Source organism: Oryzias latipes, chromosome 15 (assembly GCF_053564925.1).
Source record: "Oryzias latipes strain Hd-rR chromosome 15, Olatipes_Hd-rR_3.1".
Classification (NCBI taxonomy): Eukaryota; Metazoa; Chordata; class Actinopteri; order Beloniformes; family Adrianichthyidae; genus Oryzias; species Oryzias latipes.
In genome coordinates this window covers 12375726-12390661 of record NC_136251.1, presented here as the reverse complement: position 1 = coordinate 12390661, position 14936 = coordinate 12375726, and the positions used below count along the sequence as shown (strand labels likewise).

Below are 14936 nucleotides of genomic sequence, written 5' to 3'. Positions count from 1 at the left end.
AGGACTTTCTTGCTCTACTATTATATACAAACTCTGGAAGAGAGACATCTTTTGTTGATGTTTGTGTGTGTTTTTCATGGATCCTGCTTTTCTCAGTTTACAACCTGATGGTTTCCATAAAACCCCTGAAAATCTGATCTGGGCTTCGGGATCAGCTTAACTTATCAGCTCAATCAGCCCAGAGGCCTGAACACACAAACACGCCTCTAGTGACAAACCTGTCGCACGCCAGCGGCTGTGCTTTTACATCTTTTATGGCTCAGTGTGAATCAAATCGAACAAAGCAGACGGATGCAAATCCTCACTTCAGTCCTCTTTCCTTTTTCTTTAGGTTTCATTTAGTCTGAATCAATCGTATTTGGTCCCATCTCCCATGTGTGTGAGGTTGAAACCAGAGCTGCAATCTGGAAGACAAAAGGAGGACAGTCTCCTTTACATAATCTTTTAAAAGCTTGGCACAGGGATTAGAGGAAGGACCCTCCGAGCCTGAGCACATCCCTGCCGTGTGAGGGGACAGCAGGTCATCAAGCGCATCTCAGGAGGGTTGGGTGCCAAACATCTTCCGGTGTTTGAACAAATTAAGCAACAAATCTCACTAACCCACACTTCTTTTTCCGCTGAATAAAAATTGAAAACATAGTTCTAGTCTTTTCTTTTTCGTCTCTTCAAAACAACTGGATAATGGATCCTTCAGGCACAGTCAAAACTTTGATTTTTTTCCCCTTTCCTAATATAAATTCCAATTGTATTTCCTAAAATCAGCCGGTTGTTAGTTGAAGATAAAATATCCAGACAGAGCCTGATCTGTACCAGGACTCATCATTCAACAGAAGAGAGCAGGAAAAATGAGCACAAGTAGAAGTCACACAGGGGTTTTAGAACAGACAAAAGTGGTAATTGTAGATTCTGAAAACAGGAAAAGTTTTCTTTGCTGATGTGGTTGAAGCCTGAATGCTGCTGAAGACAGTTTTACAGCACTTTTCCCCAGAAAGAATCACACAGTGCTCAACAACACAGGTCAAAAGTGGCATAAAAACTGCATAAAATAGGAAATAAAAGAGTTTGAAGTTACAATTCACATTAAATTATACTACTTCACAAATAAAAACCCAAATTTACCTAAAAGCTTGCACAGAAAAAAATATGTTTTGGTGTTTGTTAAAGCTCCAGCTTAGTCAATAGCAAGTGGAAACAGAGGTAGAGTTTGGAAGCCATCACTTGGAATGCTCAATCTCCTTTAAATTCTAAAATATGTGTGAAAGACAACCAAGAAAATTTGACCAGAGGATGTAAGAGCACAACATGGTTTGTGGACTCTAAGAATATTCAGAAAGATGGAACCAGACAATCCAACTAGATCACTGAGTCTCCTCATAACATCAAGATCACCAATATAAAATGGGAGAAAGATCCAATAAAACCATGACTGAGAATTTCCCTGTTGTCATGCTGTCATTAGAAATGTATAGTAAAGGCACTTTAACATTGGGAGTTGGGTCATCTAGACCCACTAGACAGTGCACTGAACCTTTTTTCTTCAATGATTTGTGATCTTCACTGGTGTCCATGGATTACATGAAATCTTTCCACCTTTATCCACCTTTGTCATGGTAGGGAGAACACGTCAATGTAAGGGAGGGGTCATCTAAGATAGCACAAGGGTTAAAGTTGTTTGAGACCATTTCTGTGAAGATCAGATTAAGAGACTGGGCTTCTCTGTAATAAATTGATCTGCCACAACTTTTCTAGACTTTTTTAAATAAAAAGAAGTTGAGAGTTGAATGACAAACATGTACATTATAGGTAGAAATGGATCCAAGTTTGCCTTTTTAGTGCTTTTTAGTGCTCCTTGAGCTATATGTGAGTGACACATTCACCAGCTTTACAATGAACAGGCTGATCTGATGCAAAACTGTTGGAAGAGCTTTAAAGGGAGACCATCACTGGAAGAAGAAGGTTTAATTCTCTGCAATAGTGTGGAGACATCCTGAATGGTCACTGGATTAAAAAAATCGGTGATACATCATCAGTACAGTGAAAAAATAAAGCTGCCAGAGATGTTTGCCCTAATAGTTCAAAATTTTGAGGAAAGAAATATATTATATTATATGTTATCATGAACAGAAATGTAAAAGTCCACTGCTAAACTAGCTCTACACAGCATCACAGGATGAAAGTAGGCAAACAATTGCCAAGAAATTGACTTTAGCTGAAAACCTGCAAGATAGCAACGTCATAATGCAATAAAAAATTATCACTAGATTTAGAAAGGAAATAATTCTTACAATGCTGATAAAAGGATGCTGAAAATCTGATAATCTGCAGAAACTAGAAAATAATCAATAAAAATAAAGTAATGATCTTGAATGAAAATTCTGAATAAGATGTAAAAATAATAATAATAATAAAAAGAATGCATGCAATCTGCAAGTGCAAAAAAAGGAAACAAAAAACAAAATAAAAAAAACCTACAGAGCTAAAGCTAAGCTATGTATTCTGTGCTGAATATAAAGTAAAAAGAAAAAATATTAAAATAGCCTACGCTTGCCAGTTGGTAACAAAACGAAGAAATTTAAAAAAAAGTGGTAAAATTTTATGCCAAATTACCTTACAAAATAATACAGGGTAAACAATGTTCTTGTCATTTATAAAATGCCAAGAAAAAGAAAATAAGCATTAGGTTTTTCTAACAAAAACAGTGTAAAACCAAAGCAAGAAAAAAGAAGAATAAAAAGAAAACAATAGAAAATATTTTTCTTCTTATATTAAAGCAAAATCCAAATAATTTGTAAGAAGAATTAAACACGACATCGTGTGTTTTTTCTATAATTAAAACCCAACTGCTGTGAGTAAATCTTAGTTCAAAAACCTCCGCTTCCAAAAACGCAAAATGTTTTTTTTTTTTTTTTTTTTTTTCAAATTTGGAGTGTTTGAGTTTAATGTATTTGTTTGCAGGGCTTAAAAACGGACTTGTGTTATTTTACTGCAGACACTAAAACCTAAAATTGTTTTAGTTTATTCGTATTATTTTGCTTCTAAAATATTTTCTGGTTCTTTTTTTTTTTTTTTTTTTTTGGAATTTGTTCTAAAATGTGTCAAAGAAAGAAGGCAACGTGATCTTCTTTTACATTTATTACCTTTTTGCCCGCGAAGGAAAATGGAAAAGATGAATTCCCTCCCTCGGATATTTGGTTTCAAATGTAATTTTCTGAGTTGCCGCGTGCCAGCTGATGGTGTGAAGGTGCGCGCGCGCGCGGTGGAAAAGTGACTTTCGGGGATTTCCACCAAATTTCTTTAATTATGGATTTCAAACAATAACAAAAAAGAATAAAAGAACATGTCTATTTTTAATCATGGATACTCATTTTTATTGACGGAGTGATTGATGTGATCTAATTGATCTGCTTTTAAATGGTTTTACGCCTGTGGGGATCAGAAAAAGTGCAGACTGTTTAATTTTATTTTAAGAAAAAAATGTTATATATATAGTTTTTAATTAGTTTTAATAACATGCGCTGTCCATTGAAATGAATATTGCAATTTAGGAGAATAGACGAAAGTGGGAGGAAAATAAATAATTAAACTATTTCTCGTGTCTGCATAAGCAAACACTGATGGTCGCGCTCTAAAATGATCCAGATTTTAATAAAACAAAACAAAAAAAATCCTGCCTATTAGATTCCGGGGGCTTTTTTAATCTGTTGGTTAATAATAATTTGTGTTCCTGTCTTTATTTGTTTAAGAATGTTTATTCACATTTATGAATATTTTAGATTTGAGGTGGCTTCATATGACACAAATATGTAGCCTATTCATAATTTATAAACATGCTTTTTTATCGTAAACAAAATATATCAATTAAAAATGTTAAGGAAATGTTGTTTTAAAAATACATATTAAATTGTCTGATTATGAAAGAAAAAACAATAAATAGGTAAATAATTTCAGAAAAGAGTAAAAGCTAAATTGAAAAAAAACGTGTTTTATATTAATTAGATCAAGTGGTCAGTTTAGGCCCAAATTAAAATGGTGAAGGCGTGCGCTCGTGCGCTCAACCTAAGGATGTGAAGCAACAAAATAGATACGTCTCAGTGGCTCTACATTGAAATGTCGCGTCTAATTAACAAAATATAAAGATATGTTACTTTTAAAATATATGGAATGATGAACACATTTTTGTGCGCAATTCTTCTTGGGGGGGGGGGGGGTATCAGGTGGTGCTGCCACCCGTCTTTCATCCGGACTACGCGCCGCCGGGATGCGGTCAGGCTCTGTGGTGCGCGGAGACCACCTGAGGATCTGCTTCATCCACCCATGCAATCCGCTCTGCGTGCGCACGAGAAACGCCCCGTGCGCGCCCCCTCCTAGCTCTGATTTTCAAACGTTTGTTGTTTTTTTTTATCCTCGCGCCTCTCAACGAGCTTTAACATATTCAGACGTCACTGAAGGTGGATGACGCCTCAGACGTTTCTATAAAACCCCAGCGGGCCGCGCTCTCAGCAGGAGTAGGAGTTACCGGTTCGGGGAAGGACAGAGAGTTGCTCTCCTGAAAATAGAACCTGGTTTTGAAATCGCGGAGAAGGTGAGCGCAATCAAAAACAAACCGATTTCTTTGCAGCTTTTGCGCATCGTGCAGTTTACTCTACCTCCATCCATCTTTCATCTTTAAGCTGGTTTAGAAAAGGTTTAACTTAAGAACCGCAGGTTTGAGAAGCCCGCGCCGCCCGGAGGGCGCACTGAGCCCCTGAACTGTAAAGGCGCAGATCACAATAGACAAGCCCGCGCACGCAAACCCGTAAAAGTGTTTGGAATAGCTGACAGTTTCTCCTCACTTTGGAGCGCAGGACACTGGAATGAAGGGAGTTTCCTCGCGCGCATCCATCTGCTCCAGTTTCATCCACAACACGCGCAAAAATAAAACTCCATAGCGTCAATGCGCGCACCACCTGAGCCAGTGTCGATTTGTATCTGTTTAGTGAGAAAAGGGGGGAAAAAGTGAAGACAGCAAAGAAAGGAGGAGCTGTAATAGTACACGTTTGTTCTGGCAGATTTTCCAGGACAGGAGGAGACCCACGCGCAAAGACGCAGGTGGATGCTGGGAAGAGAAGCCACAAGATGTTTCAGTTCGGGGTACTGTCGGCTCTGGCCACCGCGCTCACGTCCGTGCTGTCCGCGCTGCTGCTGTTGGCGCTCACCCGCCAGCTGTGGAGCCTCCGCTGGAGCCTGACGCGGGACAAGGAGAGCAGTCTGCCGCTGCCGAGGGGCTCCATGGGCTGGCCGCTGGTGGGAGAGACCTTCCACTGGCTGTTCCAGGTGAGTTCAGCTGCTTCCTGCTCATAGCATGGCTTAGGTCTGAGATCTACCTGGGCTTCATTGCATTGCAGGGAGGTTTTCAAAGCTGCGTTTTCTTGTCCCAGAACAGGCTGCTATGCGGGTTGCGAGTGGTTTTAATTCTACACAGTGTTTCATATGAGCAAATTTGACTAGTTTTCTCAATGTATGTTGTTACAACTTTTAAATTATCTGCAAATGTTAAACAAACACCGGCTTTAAAATTACAATGTTTGGCTTTAAAACACGTAATTTTTCTCCTTGGGGATTATGAAAAGAGGTCGTTTGTGCTCAAACCGAAAAACAATCTACAAAAAAGTCTCTCAAAACTACTGATTTATTATCTTTTAGTATCCAAAATTCGTTTGTTGTCAAAAATTTATATTTTAAAAAGATACCGGCAGAGCCAAAAACAATCTAGATCTTCAGACTATGATGATGATTTTTGGCTAATCTGGTACACACAGATTCTGGATCCAATTATCCATAATATTTTTGTTAAATATTTTCAATGATGAAAGTGGTGAATTTTTGCATCCAAGGTTTGTTTAAAATGAGGGAATTGTTCTTCGAACTACCTGAGCTGTGTGGTCATCCTTGTGTTAAAAGATAAACAAAATTATTTTTAAATATTATTATTACTTTTTTAAATGGTAAACAAGTTAGATGAGAGATTTTTTTCTCTTTTAGAATAAAAAAATATTTTTACATTTCTAAATAATCTCAAGGACTCAGAATCTACAACTTGATCCGTTTGTTAATTCACAAATGTCATTTTGATAACTTTCGGAGTCCAATCTCAGTTCCTCTTGCTTTCTTGTGTCTTTTCATTGTCGCACTCTAATTTTCTGCTTGACTGATGTCAGAACTTTGTTGTCTTGAAGCTGCTCTGCAGCTAAACTTGAGGAATGCTCCGCGTCATTGTTCATTCTGAAAACTCGTGCCTTCATCAGCTTCTATATTTATATCCATTCCTTCTTCTTCACCAGCAATGTCTGCAGCAAAGTACAGTAGCCCCACAGCATGATGCTGCCCCCACCATGCTTTTTCCAGTAAAGATTTTGCTTTAGTTAGTTAGTTTTTTAGTTATTGGTCCCAGCAACATTTTATGTTGGAATTTTGGTAAAAATGTTTAACTTGTTACTGTTTTTTCAAACAAACTATGGTAATTTGTGAATTGAATTCACCAAGCTGTTTAAAGCCAAAGTCACCCAATTGAAATATTTGACCTGAAATCCGATTTAAAATCTATTGCAATAAAAACCTGTAAATACAAATTGTTTTTTCCCCCCATAAAAGAGCCCTTGCAGCTCTAATACTTAATTCAAGTTTCTATCCTATTCTTCAGGGTTCAAACTTCCACATCTCCCGCAGAGAACGCCATGGCAACGTGTTCAAGACCCACCTCCTAGGGAAGCCTCTGATCCGGGTCACGGGTGCAGAAAACATACGGAAAATCCTGCTGGGTGAGCACAACCTGGTGTGCACACAGTGGCCCCAGAGCACGCGCATTATCCTGGGGCCCAACACCCTGGTCAACTCCATAGGAGACCTTCACAGGAGAAAGAGGAAGGTAGGAGGGTGGAGCTGTGGCTTTAATCCTGCAGGCCCTGATTGCCACGTGCATCCCAATAACTTTTTATGACGCCTGTGTCTCTGCTTCCTTTAAAGGTTCTAGCCAAAGTCTTTAGCCGCGGGGCTCTGGAGTCCTACCTGCCCCGGCTGCAGGACACCATCAAGTCTGAAATCGCTAAGTGGTGCTCTGAGCCGGGCTCCATTGATGTGTACAGCGCCGCCAAGTCCCTGACGTTCCGCATTGCGGTGGCGGTGCTGCTCGGTCTGCAGTTGGAGGAGGAGCGTATTGTGTACTTGGCCAAGATTTTCGAGCAGCTCATGAACAACCTCTTCTCACTGCCCATTGACGCCCCGTTCAGCGGACTCCGCAAGGTGAGTGACCTGACAGTGACCTTGGTGTCAAATACCAGCACAGGAACATCATTCATGGAGAACCATCTCTTCTCAGGGTATCAAGGCCAGAGAGATCCTGCACGCCAACATGGAGAAGATCATCGAGGAGAAAATGCAGCGGCAGCAGACGGAGGAAGAGCACCAAGACTTCTTCGACTTTATGATGTCCAGTGCCAAGGAGCAGGACCACGAGCTCAGCATCCAGGAGCTCAAGGTACCAAGGTCACAATCTGCTACAAAAATGTGTTTAGGTGTGCATGATCTCATCAATATTCCATATCCACCAAGACAGCAGATCGTGTTGAGACATGTTTCAAGAAAAGGATCAAGGATTTAGAAAACTACTTGAAATGTAAAGTTCTCTTATGCATCCTGTATTTTACTCTGAAGTAATGCAACAATCCTGATCTTCAAAACGTTTAACATTTAGCTGTAAATTACCATATTCTCCAGATTACAACTCCTCAGGAGCTTCTTTAAGGTTTACATTGAACTAGCAATCAGAGGTTTCAATTTGTCTTAATTTCTCCTTTTTGACAGGAAACAGCAGTTGAGCTAATCTTTGCAGCTCACTCCACCACAGCCAGTGCCTCCACCTCTCTGGTTTTGCAGCTTCTTCGCCACCCAGAAGTGGTGGAGAAGGCAGGAGTGGAGCTGGAGGCAGAGGGGCTTGACTTTGACTCCAACCGGAGCCAGATCCCGCTGGGTGTGATGGCAGAAACGGCGCAGGATGCTTTTGAGACAACCTGCCTGTTGGACCAAGGATTTCCAAAACCTCGGTCTCACATCCCGTATCTGACTTTGGAAAAGCTGAGTCAACTGCGCTACATCGACTGCATCATCAAGGAGGTGCTGCGCTTCCTGCCGCCCGTGTCAGGTGGCTACCGCACAGCCCTGAAGACATTTGAGCTTGATGTGAGTCAAAACCCCTGGTTCATGTTGTTGACAATGAAAAGCTTAAAGTTTTTCAAAACTAAAATCCAAATTTTCCAAAATAGTATTTTATTTACTAATGAAAAAAGACATGGTCCTACTAAAACACATGATAATTCCTCCTGCAGATGAAAAAAGCATCAATTTGAACATAAGTAATGCAAAGCCTTCTAAATGTGAACTGAAACCTAAACAAAAAAATAACAGACAACAATAAATATCAATAATAAATAAATAAATTAAATAAATTATTTGGAAATAACTTCACAAAAACATTTTAATTGCAATTTTATTGAAGAATATCACAAAATCTAAACCAAAATTATAAAAATATCCTTACAAAAATGATTTATTCTGATTGTTTGCATTAAGAAATAAAGTAGTGTCATCAGCGTAATGGAATTCAGAGGTGATCTTAGTTTGAATGACTCCCCGTGTCAGCAATCGTGAATGCCCCCCTCCTCACTAGCTATGTCACATAAATTGTGGGGTATTTTGCTATGGTTGCGCCTGAAGGTTGAAGCCAGAGGGAAAAATCAACAATCCCTCTCATAGCCATACTAATGGCACCTTATGATTTTTTTTTTTAAGATTTTCAATTAAACAACATGTAAACCATTATATATTCAATTCAAATCAATTTTTTTATATAGCCCAATTTTTACAACAGTGGGCTACATACCAGTAATTGTGTAATAAAGATGAATCATAAAGAACATCAAGTCATAAAATTCAATAGCTGATTGCTAAACTAAACTAAACAGACTAAACTAAATTTGGCATCCCTGCCCTTAGAACTTCCTTCCGGTATTAGAGCCTCCTTCATATATCGTATTTCTTTTGTGGGTTTAGTTAGGAATAGGGGAATATTGACCTGATACCAAATTTATCTCAATTCATAAAAGGCCCACTCCAATGAAAATGGTGTTTTTGGTATTTTTAACATGTTCTTTGGACATTTTTCTGACGACAAAGGGCAGATATAAAGAAAATTAAGCTTAAACTACCATTTTCGGAGTATTTCTTTATTCTAATCATTGTGACTCAGGAGCAGAGGAAAAATGCAGCTCAAAAAAGATCGTATTTTTTGATGTTGAAAATATGCATGGGTCGGCCACAAGCTCCCTGCTCTGCTCAGCTCTGCAACAGAGACGGAAGGCGAAGACAGGATTGCTCCACCCCAACAGTTCCAATCACAACTTTGAAATGAGTTTCCAATAAACTACTGATGCTCTGCAGGCTTTTTTTTATTTTGGCTAAAACAGTATAATCATAACTGAAAATCCACTGGGAACACCTCTAGAATATTTTCAATTTTTCCATTTCCATTTCTTTATTTCCTTTCATTTCCATAAAACAACAAAAACAAAAGACAAAAACTCAAGTTCGTATGCAAGGGAAATGAAAAGAAACTTGTTTTTCTGTTCCCTTTACATTTTAATAATAGATCAAATATGATCAAAATGGGACTTTAAGTCCCTGCCCATTTTCACTTCTGAATAGTTCTGAGAGAATCCCTCTAGATCCAGTATAGACTCAATAAAAAACGTGACATTTGATGTGATAAATTAAAGGAGTAATGACATTGGATTTGTGAAATTACTTTTTTTTTTGATCAATTAAAAATCTACTGCTGCATGGATGCCTGACATTTCCCTCTTTGCATAAGTGATAAATGTTTACTTGAAATTCAAAATACAACTTTTGATGGCGCTTTGTGAAAGAACATCATTTTCTTTTGTACTGGTTTGCCTGTTAAAAGTTGCAAGAACATCAATACATATTTTTACAAAGCTAAAGAATTAAAAGCTTGTTTTAAAAGAAAAAAAGAGTAAATTACAGTAAAAGCTGAATTGCTCTTTTAAATTTAAATCTTCAGCTTTTTTTTCACTGTTTGGTTTGGCTTAAGTCCCCACCTTGTTTCCAAATTTACTATGCTTAATTTAAATTTTACTAACTAGGAACCACCAAATGTTGCAGTTCTTCAAATGACCACTAGTTACCGGTTATAAAGAGGGAGTGATTTTTTTATTAATTCCCAAGTTAAAACTTTTTTATTTACTCTGAAAATGATATTGCATAAAATCTAGCTTTAAAAACGTTTTCATTGGGTATTGTTCTTTTCCTATGGATGAAAATGGGTGCACTTTTGAGCATGATTAGAGGGAATTGACTGATACATCAATGTACCAATTGGGTAACACAACAAAACTCAGTCTTTACTATCTTACCCAATCAGCAATTAGCAAAAATGTGGGTGGACTAAAGTGCAGTATCAATGACCGATCCACTTCAGACTTCATTTTCACTGCTCAGAATCTTATGGTGTGACAAGAGATTAATAGTCTGTTTATTTCATTATTAGATTGAGGCACATTTAAAGCTGCTGGTTTGAGTTTACAAGATTAAAAAGAAAGCTCAAATAAACTAAGACATCACTAAAGTTTTTGCAGTTTTTTTTCTGATGTACTTATTTAAAATGGGAAAAAGTTTTTTTTCTAGTCGGAAAGTAAACCTTTCTTGGAAAACGTCAAATGAAAAAGGTACTGCCATGGCAGTCTCTGACTGTAGGTGGCGCAGTTTGGAACAGCAGCAGCTCTGTTCTATCTGAGGGGCAGCCTATAGGCCTTGCTAACATTAATAGAACAAATGTGTGAGTGTGAATGATCTTCATCATCACAGCCGACTGACTCCCAGGTCAAAGACATTCTCATGAAGGATTAGCGAGGTGTCTGCTGGGAACCTGACCCCTCCCTGATCTCTCAATAGCCCCTTTTGCCATCATCCTGCCCCCAATCTACTGCCTTAATTGAAAAAGAACAAGCAAAGTTTAGAGTGACCTTCGACAATACCTCTGGCCTCATTGATTCCACCTTTTTCTCACATTATAAAGGCCCAACAGCTGAGAAATAATGGTGGCTCTGAAGGTTGCTTTATGCCTGTTCATTCAATTAAACCTCAGTAAAATCTGAACAAGGACATTCCACGTTTGCACCAATAATTGGGGAAAAAAGCCGTTAGGATTAACAGAGCAAAAAAGGTAAATAACAGTAAATGAAATAAAAAAGTGAGTTTTCCAAAAAAAATAGAAATATAAGTACACTTGTGTAAAACTTTTAGGTGTTTCCAAACCAGAAAAAGCAGATGTTAGAATTTGACTAAAATATGTCATTTTGCCTTTATTTAAAAATAAAAGAAATGAGAAAAAAGACACAATCAAACAAAAAATAATGCCGCATTTAGAAATTCTATAGATCAGATCTGCATGTGTGAAGAGTACCAAATATTTGTTTTTAAATAAAGTTTTATTTATTGGTATTTGCATCTGTTTGACATTAGATTTGAATTTAAAAAAAGTAGGTTAGTGGGAGCTAAGACAGAACTCACCATTGCAGTTAGCGTTTAACCAGGTACAAAGGAATTAATGGCAAATTGTTAGAAAACAATCAAATGTCCCAGCCACTGTTTGGTGAGGTTGGGGTATATACACAGTACAGGTTGTCAGTGTGCACAGCACACAATAACTCCCACCTAGGGACACTTTATATAACCAGATAACCTACAAAGCATGTTTTTGGACTGTAGGGGGGAAGCTGGAGTGCCTGGAGAAAACCCATGCATGCGCAAGAACATGCAAACTTCACACTTGAACCACGACTTTCTCATTATGATACAATGGTGTTACCACTGCACCACCATGCAGCCCATAACAACTACCAGGATAGAAGATATTTTTTAGAATAGGTTGAACTATGTACTTTTTTTCAACAAACTTAATTGGTTTTTTTTTAGCTTCCTGTTTCTTTCATTTACTCACTTTAAGACAGCGTTTGTGATCATTGGATTCTTTTATCTTACAGGGTTACCAGATTCCCAAAGGCTGGAGTGTGATGTACAGCATCCGGGACACTCATGAGACAGCAGCAGTTTTCCAGAGCCCAGAGATGTTTGATCCGGATCGCTTTGGCCCCGAGCGGGAGGAGAGCCGGGCGTCTCGCTTCAGCTATGTGCCGTTCGGTGGCGGCGTGCGGAGATGCATCGGAAAGGAACTGGCACAGATCATTCTCAAAACCCTGGCGGTGGAGCTGATCGGAACCTGCAAATGGACTCTGGCAACGCAAAACTTTCCCAAGATGCAGACGGTGCCTATCGTTCATCCTGTCAACGGGCTGCATGTACGCTTTTCATACAAAAACCCGCTTTAGGTTGCTGTAGACTCAAAGCTTTGTAAAAAAACTATGAAGCAGCTCTGCGGAAACACTGTGAGCTGTTATTCTGGAAACACTCTGTAAACAAAGACCTCCTGATGGTTCGGTTCATGTTCAAGAACAGGGTTCACTCCGCTGGCCTGCAACTGCTGTTCAACGCTCAGCAGTTTTAAGTTTGATGGCCTGCTGTGCTGAACTGCAGTTCTCCAATCCAGTTCTGTCTTCAACTATGTTCTAAGTTATTAACGTGTTTAGATGGAAAGTCAAGCTCGTTTTGAAGGTAGGACTTTGTCCAAAGCGAGGTAGAAGCTGGAGAGACTACAAGAAGGTTCTGTTCCAAGAAAGTCCACTGACTGGGCTGATTTCTAACATGTTGCCTCTCTATGAATCTCCTTTAAGTTAATGAGGACCAAGTTTCAAATATGACAATGTTTTTTCTGACATCTCATGTCATCTGTTCTGTCTTTTGGATTCCACAGTGTTTTTAGCAGCACCATGTGCTACAAGCATTTGCAATCCCCCACAGGTTGTTTGCAGTCAGCAGACACACCCTGCTCCACAGACTTTTAAGGGGACTGAAACCACATCTGGGTTTGCCTGGTCTTCACTTTTGAACACACCTGGACTTGCCTCCACAGAAACATCACAGAGACCATCTGAGACAGGAGAGACTCAAAATGAAACCTTGAACTCAGGCCAAGCTTCTGCACCTCAGCTTTATTTCTGAGGTCCATCTTTCACAACATTCTCCCTTTATCTGCATGAATGTTACATAGCTCTGTGTATCAAATGAAGTAGCAAATATGAATAAGCTGTATTTAAATGCAAATGCAATATGTGTTGTATTTTAACAGTTTTAGAAATACTAACTTGTAATATAAAGGATCATATATGGAAACCGTTTTTTCTTCTAGAACCTAGAAATTCTTGACTGTTTAGAGCAATATATACAGAGAGAAAAGTTTTAATTAATATTGTTATAAGTGAGGGAGTTTTAGGACAGTTTCTGTGTTGGTCTTTAACCTAACAGATGAGCTGTGAAGTCTTATGGGCAGATGGATTTATGGAAGGAGATAGCACTTTTTTTGCTTTATGGAGTCTGTACATATTTGTCATGTCTTTTCAGATGTAGCTGCTGTACAGTTGGTGGAAAGAGTAAACAAACGGTAAACTAACATGTTGTGGTTTGAGTTACATTGGGTTTCTTGGCCAAAAGTAACCTGGGGGCAACACCTTTCTTCAGCAAACCTGTTTACATGTTTTGAAGATTCCAAGCCTCCACTTTTTCACGTATAAATCATCTCTCCTTTCATCCAGATGCTTCTCTCTTCTGAAGGTCAATTTGCCTGAAACCATTTTCAATTCAGTTTATTTCAAATCAGTTTATGTACAGAGCGTCAGTTCACAACTGAGGTTGTCTTTCAGCGCTGCACTAAAAGCTCAAATCCATCAAATTGAGCTTTACTTATTCTGATTACTACGATCCAGTTCATTCTAAAGAATCTGGTCATTGTTTTACAATTCGGTCCAGATAAATCCAAAAAGCCCACAACATCATATTTCTATATAAACTCACTGGCCACTTTATTAGGTACACGTGTTTAACTACTCGTTAATGCAAATTTCATAATCTGCCAATCACATGACAGCAACCCAGTGCAAATTGGCATGTTGACATGGTCAAGACGATCTGCTGCAGTTCAAACCGAGCATCGGGGATTTAAGTGACTTTGAACATGCTTGTTGGTGTCAGACAGGCTGGTCTGAGTATTTCAGAAACTGCTCATCTGGATTTTCACCCACAACCATCTCTAGGATTAACAGAGAATGGTTTGAAAAAGAGAAAACATTCAGTGAGCGGCAGTTCTGTGGCCATGTTGAGGCCAGAGGTCAGAAGAGAATGGCCAGACATGAAGGCGTGGATCCATCCTGCCTTGTAATGATGGTTCAGGCTGGTGGTGGTGGTGTCATGGTGTGTGGGACAATTTTTTGCACACTTTGGGTCCATTTGTTACCAATTGAGCATCACTACAACACCACAGTCTACCTGAGTGTTGTTGCTGACCATGTCCATCCCTTCATGACGACAGTCTACCATCTTCTGATGGTTACTTCCAGGAGGATAAGGCACCACGTCATAGTTTCTTGAACATGGCAATTAGTTCACTGGACTAAAATGGCCTCTACAAACTTAGAGATTCAAACCATGTAACATAAGGAACAGGGCAGCAAAACAAAAGGATATTTTGATTTGATATGGTTTATTTAAAGCAATTAAGTAGAAATAATACACAACAGCAATATAATCATCAGTTATACATTCATACAGTAACTAATCAAACTTAGGATAATTAGACATATTAATAAATATTGCTTGAAAGGGAGTGGAAGGAAGCGAACTTATATAATCCCACCCCGTTATACTATAACCATTTTATTACATTATTTATCAATATCTGGTTCCCAGTTTTTATCAGACAGAATTAAAAGTCATAA

The 14936-nt window shown here is 38.7% G+C and overlaps 1 protein-coding gene across 1 annotated transcript; it reads left to right on the top strand.

Moving 5' to 3' along the window:
• The first annotated feature begins 4457 nt into the window (after positions 1-4457).
• Positions 4458-13615, top strand: cyp26c1 (cytochrome P450, family 26, subfamily C, polypeptide 1). Its single transcript, XM_004076978.5, has 7 exons — positions 4458-4582; positions 5049-5313; positions 6680-6904; positions 7003-7278; positions 7355-7513; positions 7840-8214; positions 12093-13615. Exons 2-7 carry the CDS (start codon positions 5116-5118, stop codon positions 12435-12437), a joined length of 1578 nt encoding a protein of 525 aa, XP_004077026.1. The 5' UTR covers positions 4458-4582; positions 5049-5115; the 3' UTR covers positions 12438-13615.
• Positions 13616-14936: the final 1321 nt, after the last annotated feature.

Coding starts and splice junctions, on each gene's coding strand:
- cyp26c1 (XM_004076978.5), top strand. CDS start 5,116: ATGTTTCAGTTCGGGGTACTGTCGGCTCTGGCCACCGCGCTCACGTCC. Junction 5,314..6,679: donor CCTTCCACTGGCTGTTCCAG/GTGAGTTCAGCT, acceptor CCTATTCTTCAG/GGTTCAAACTTCCACATCTC. Junction 7,279..7,354: donor CGTTCAGCGGACTCCGCAAG/GTGAGTGACCTG, acceptor ATCTCTTCTCAG/GGTATCAAGGCCAGAGAGAT.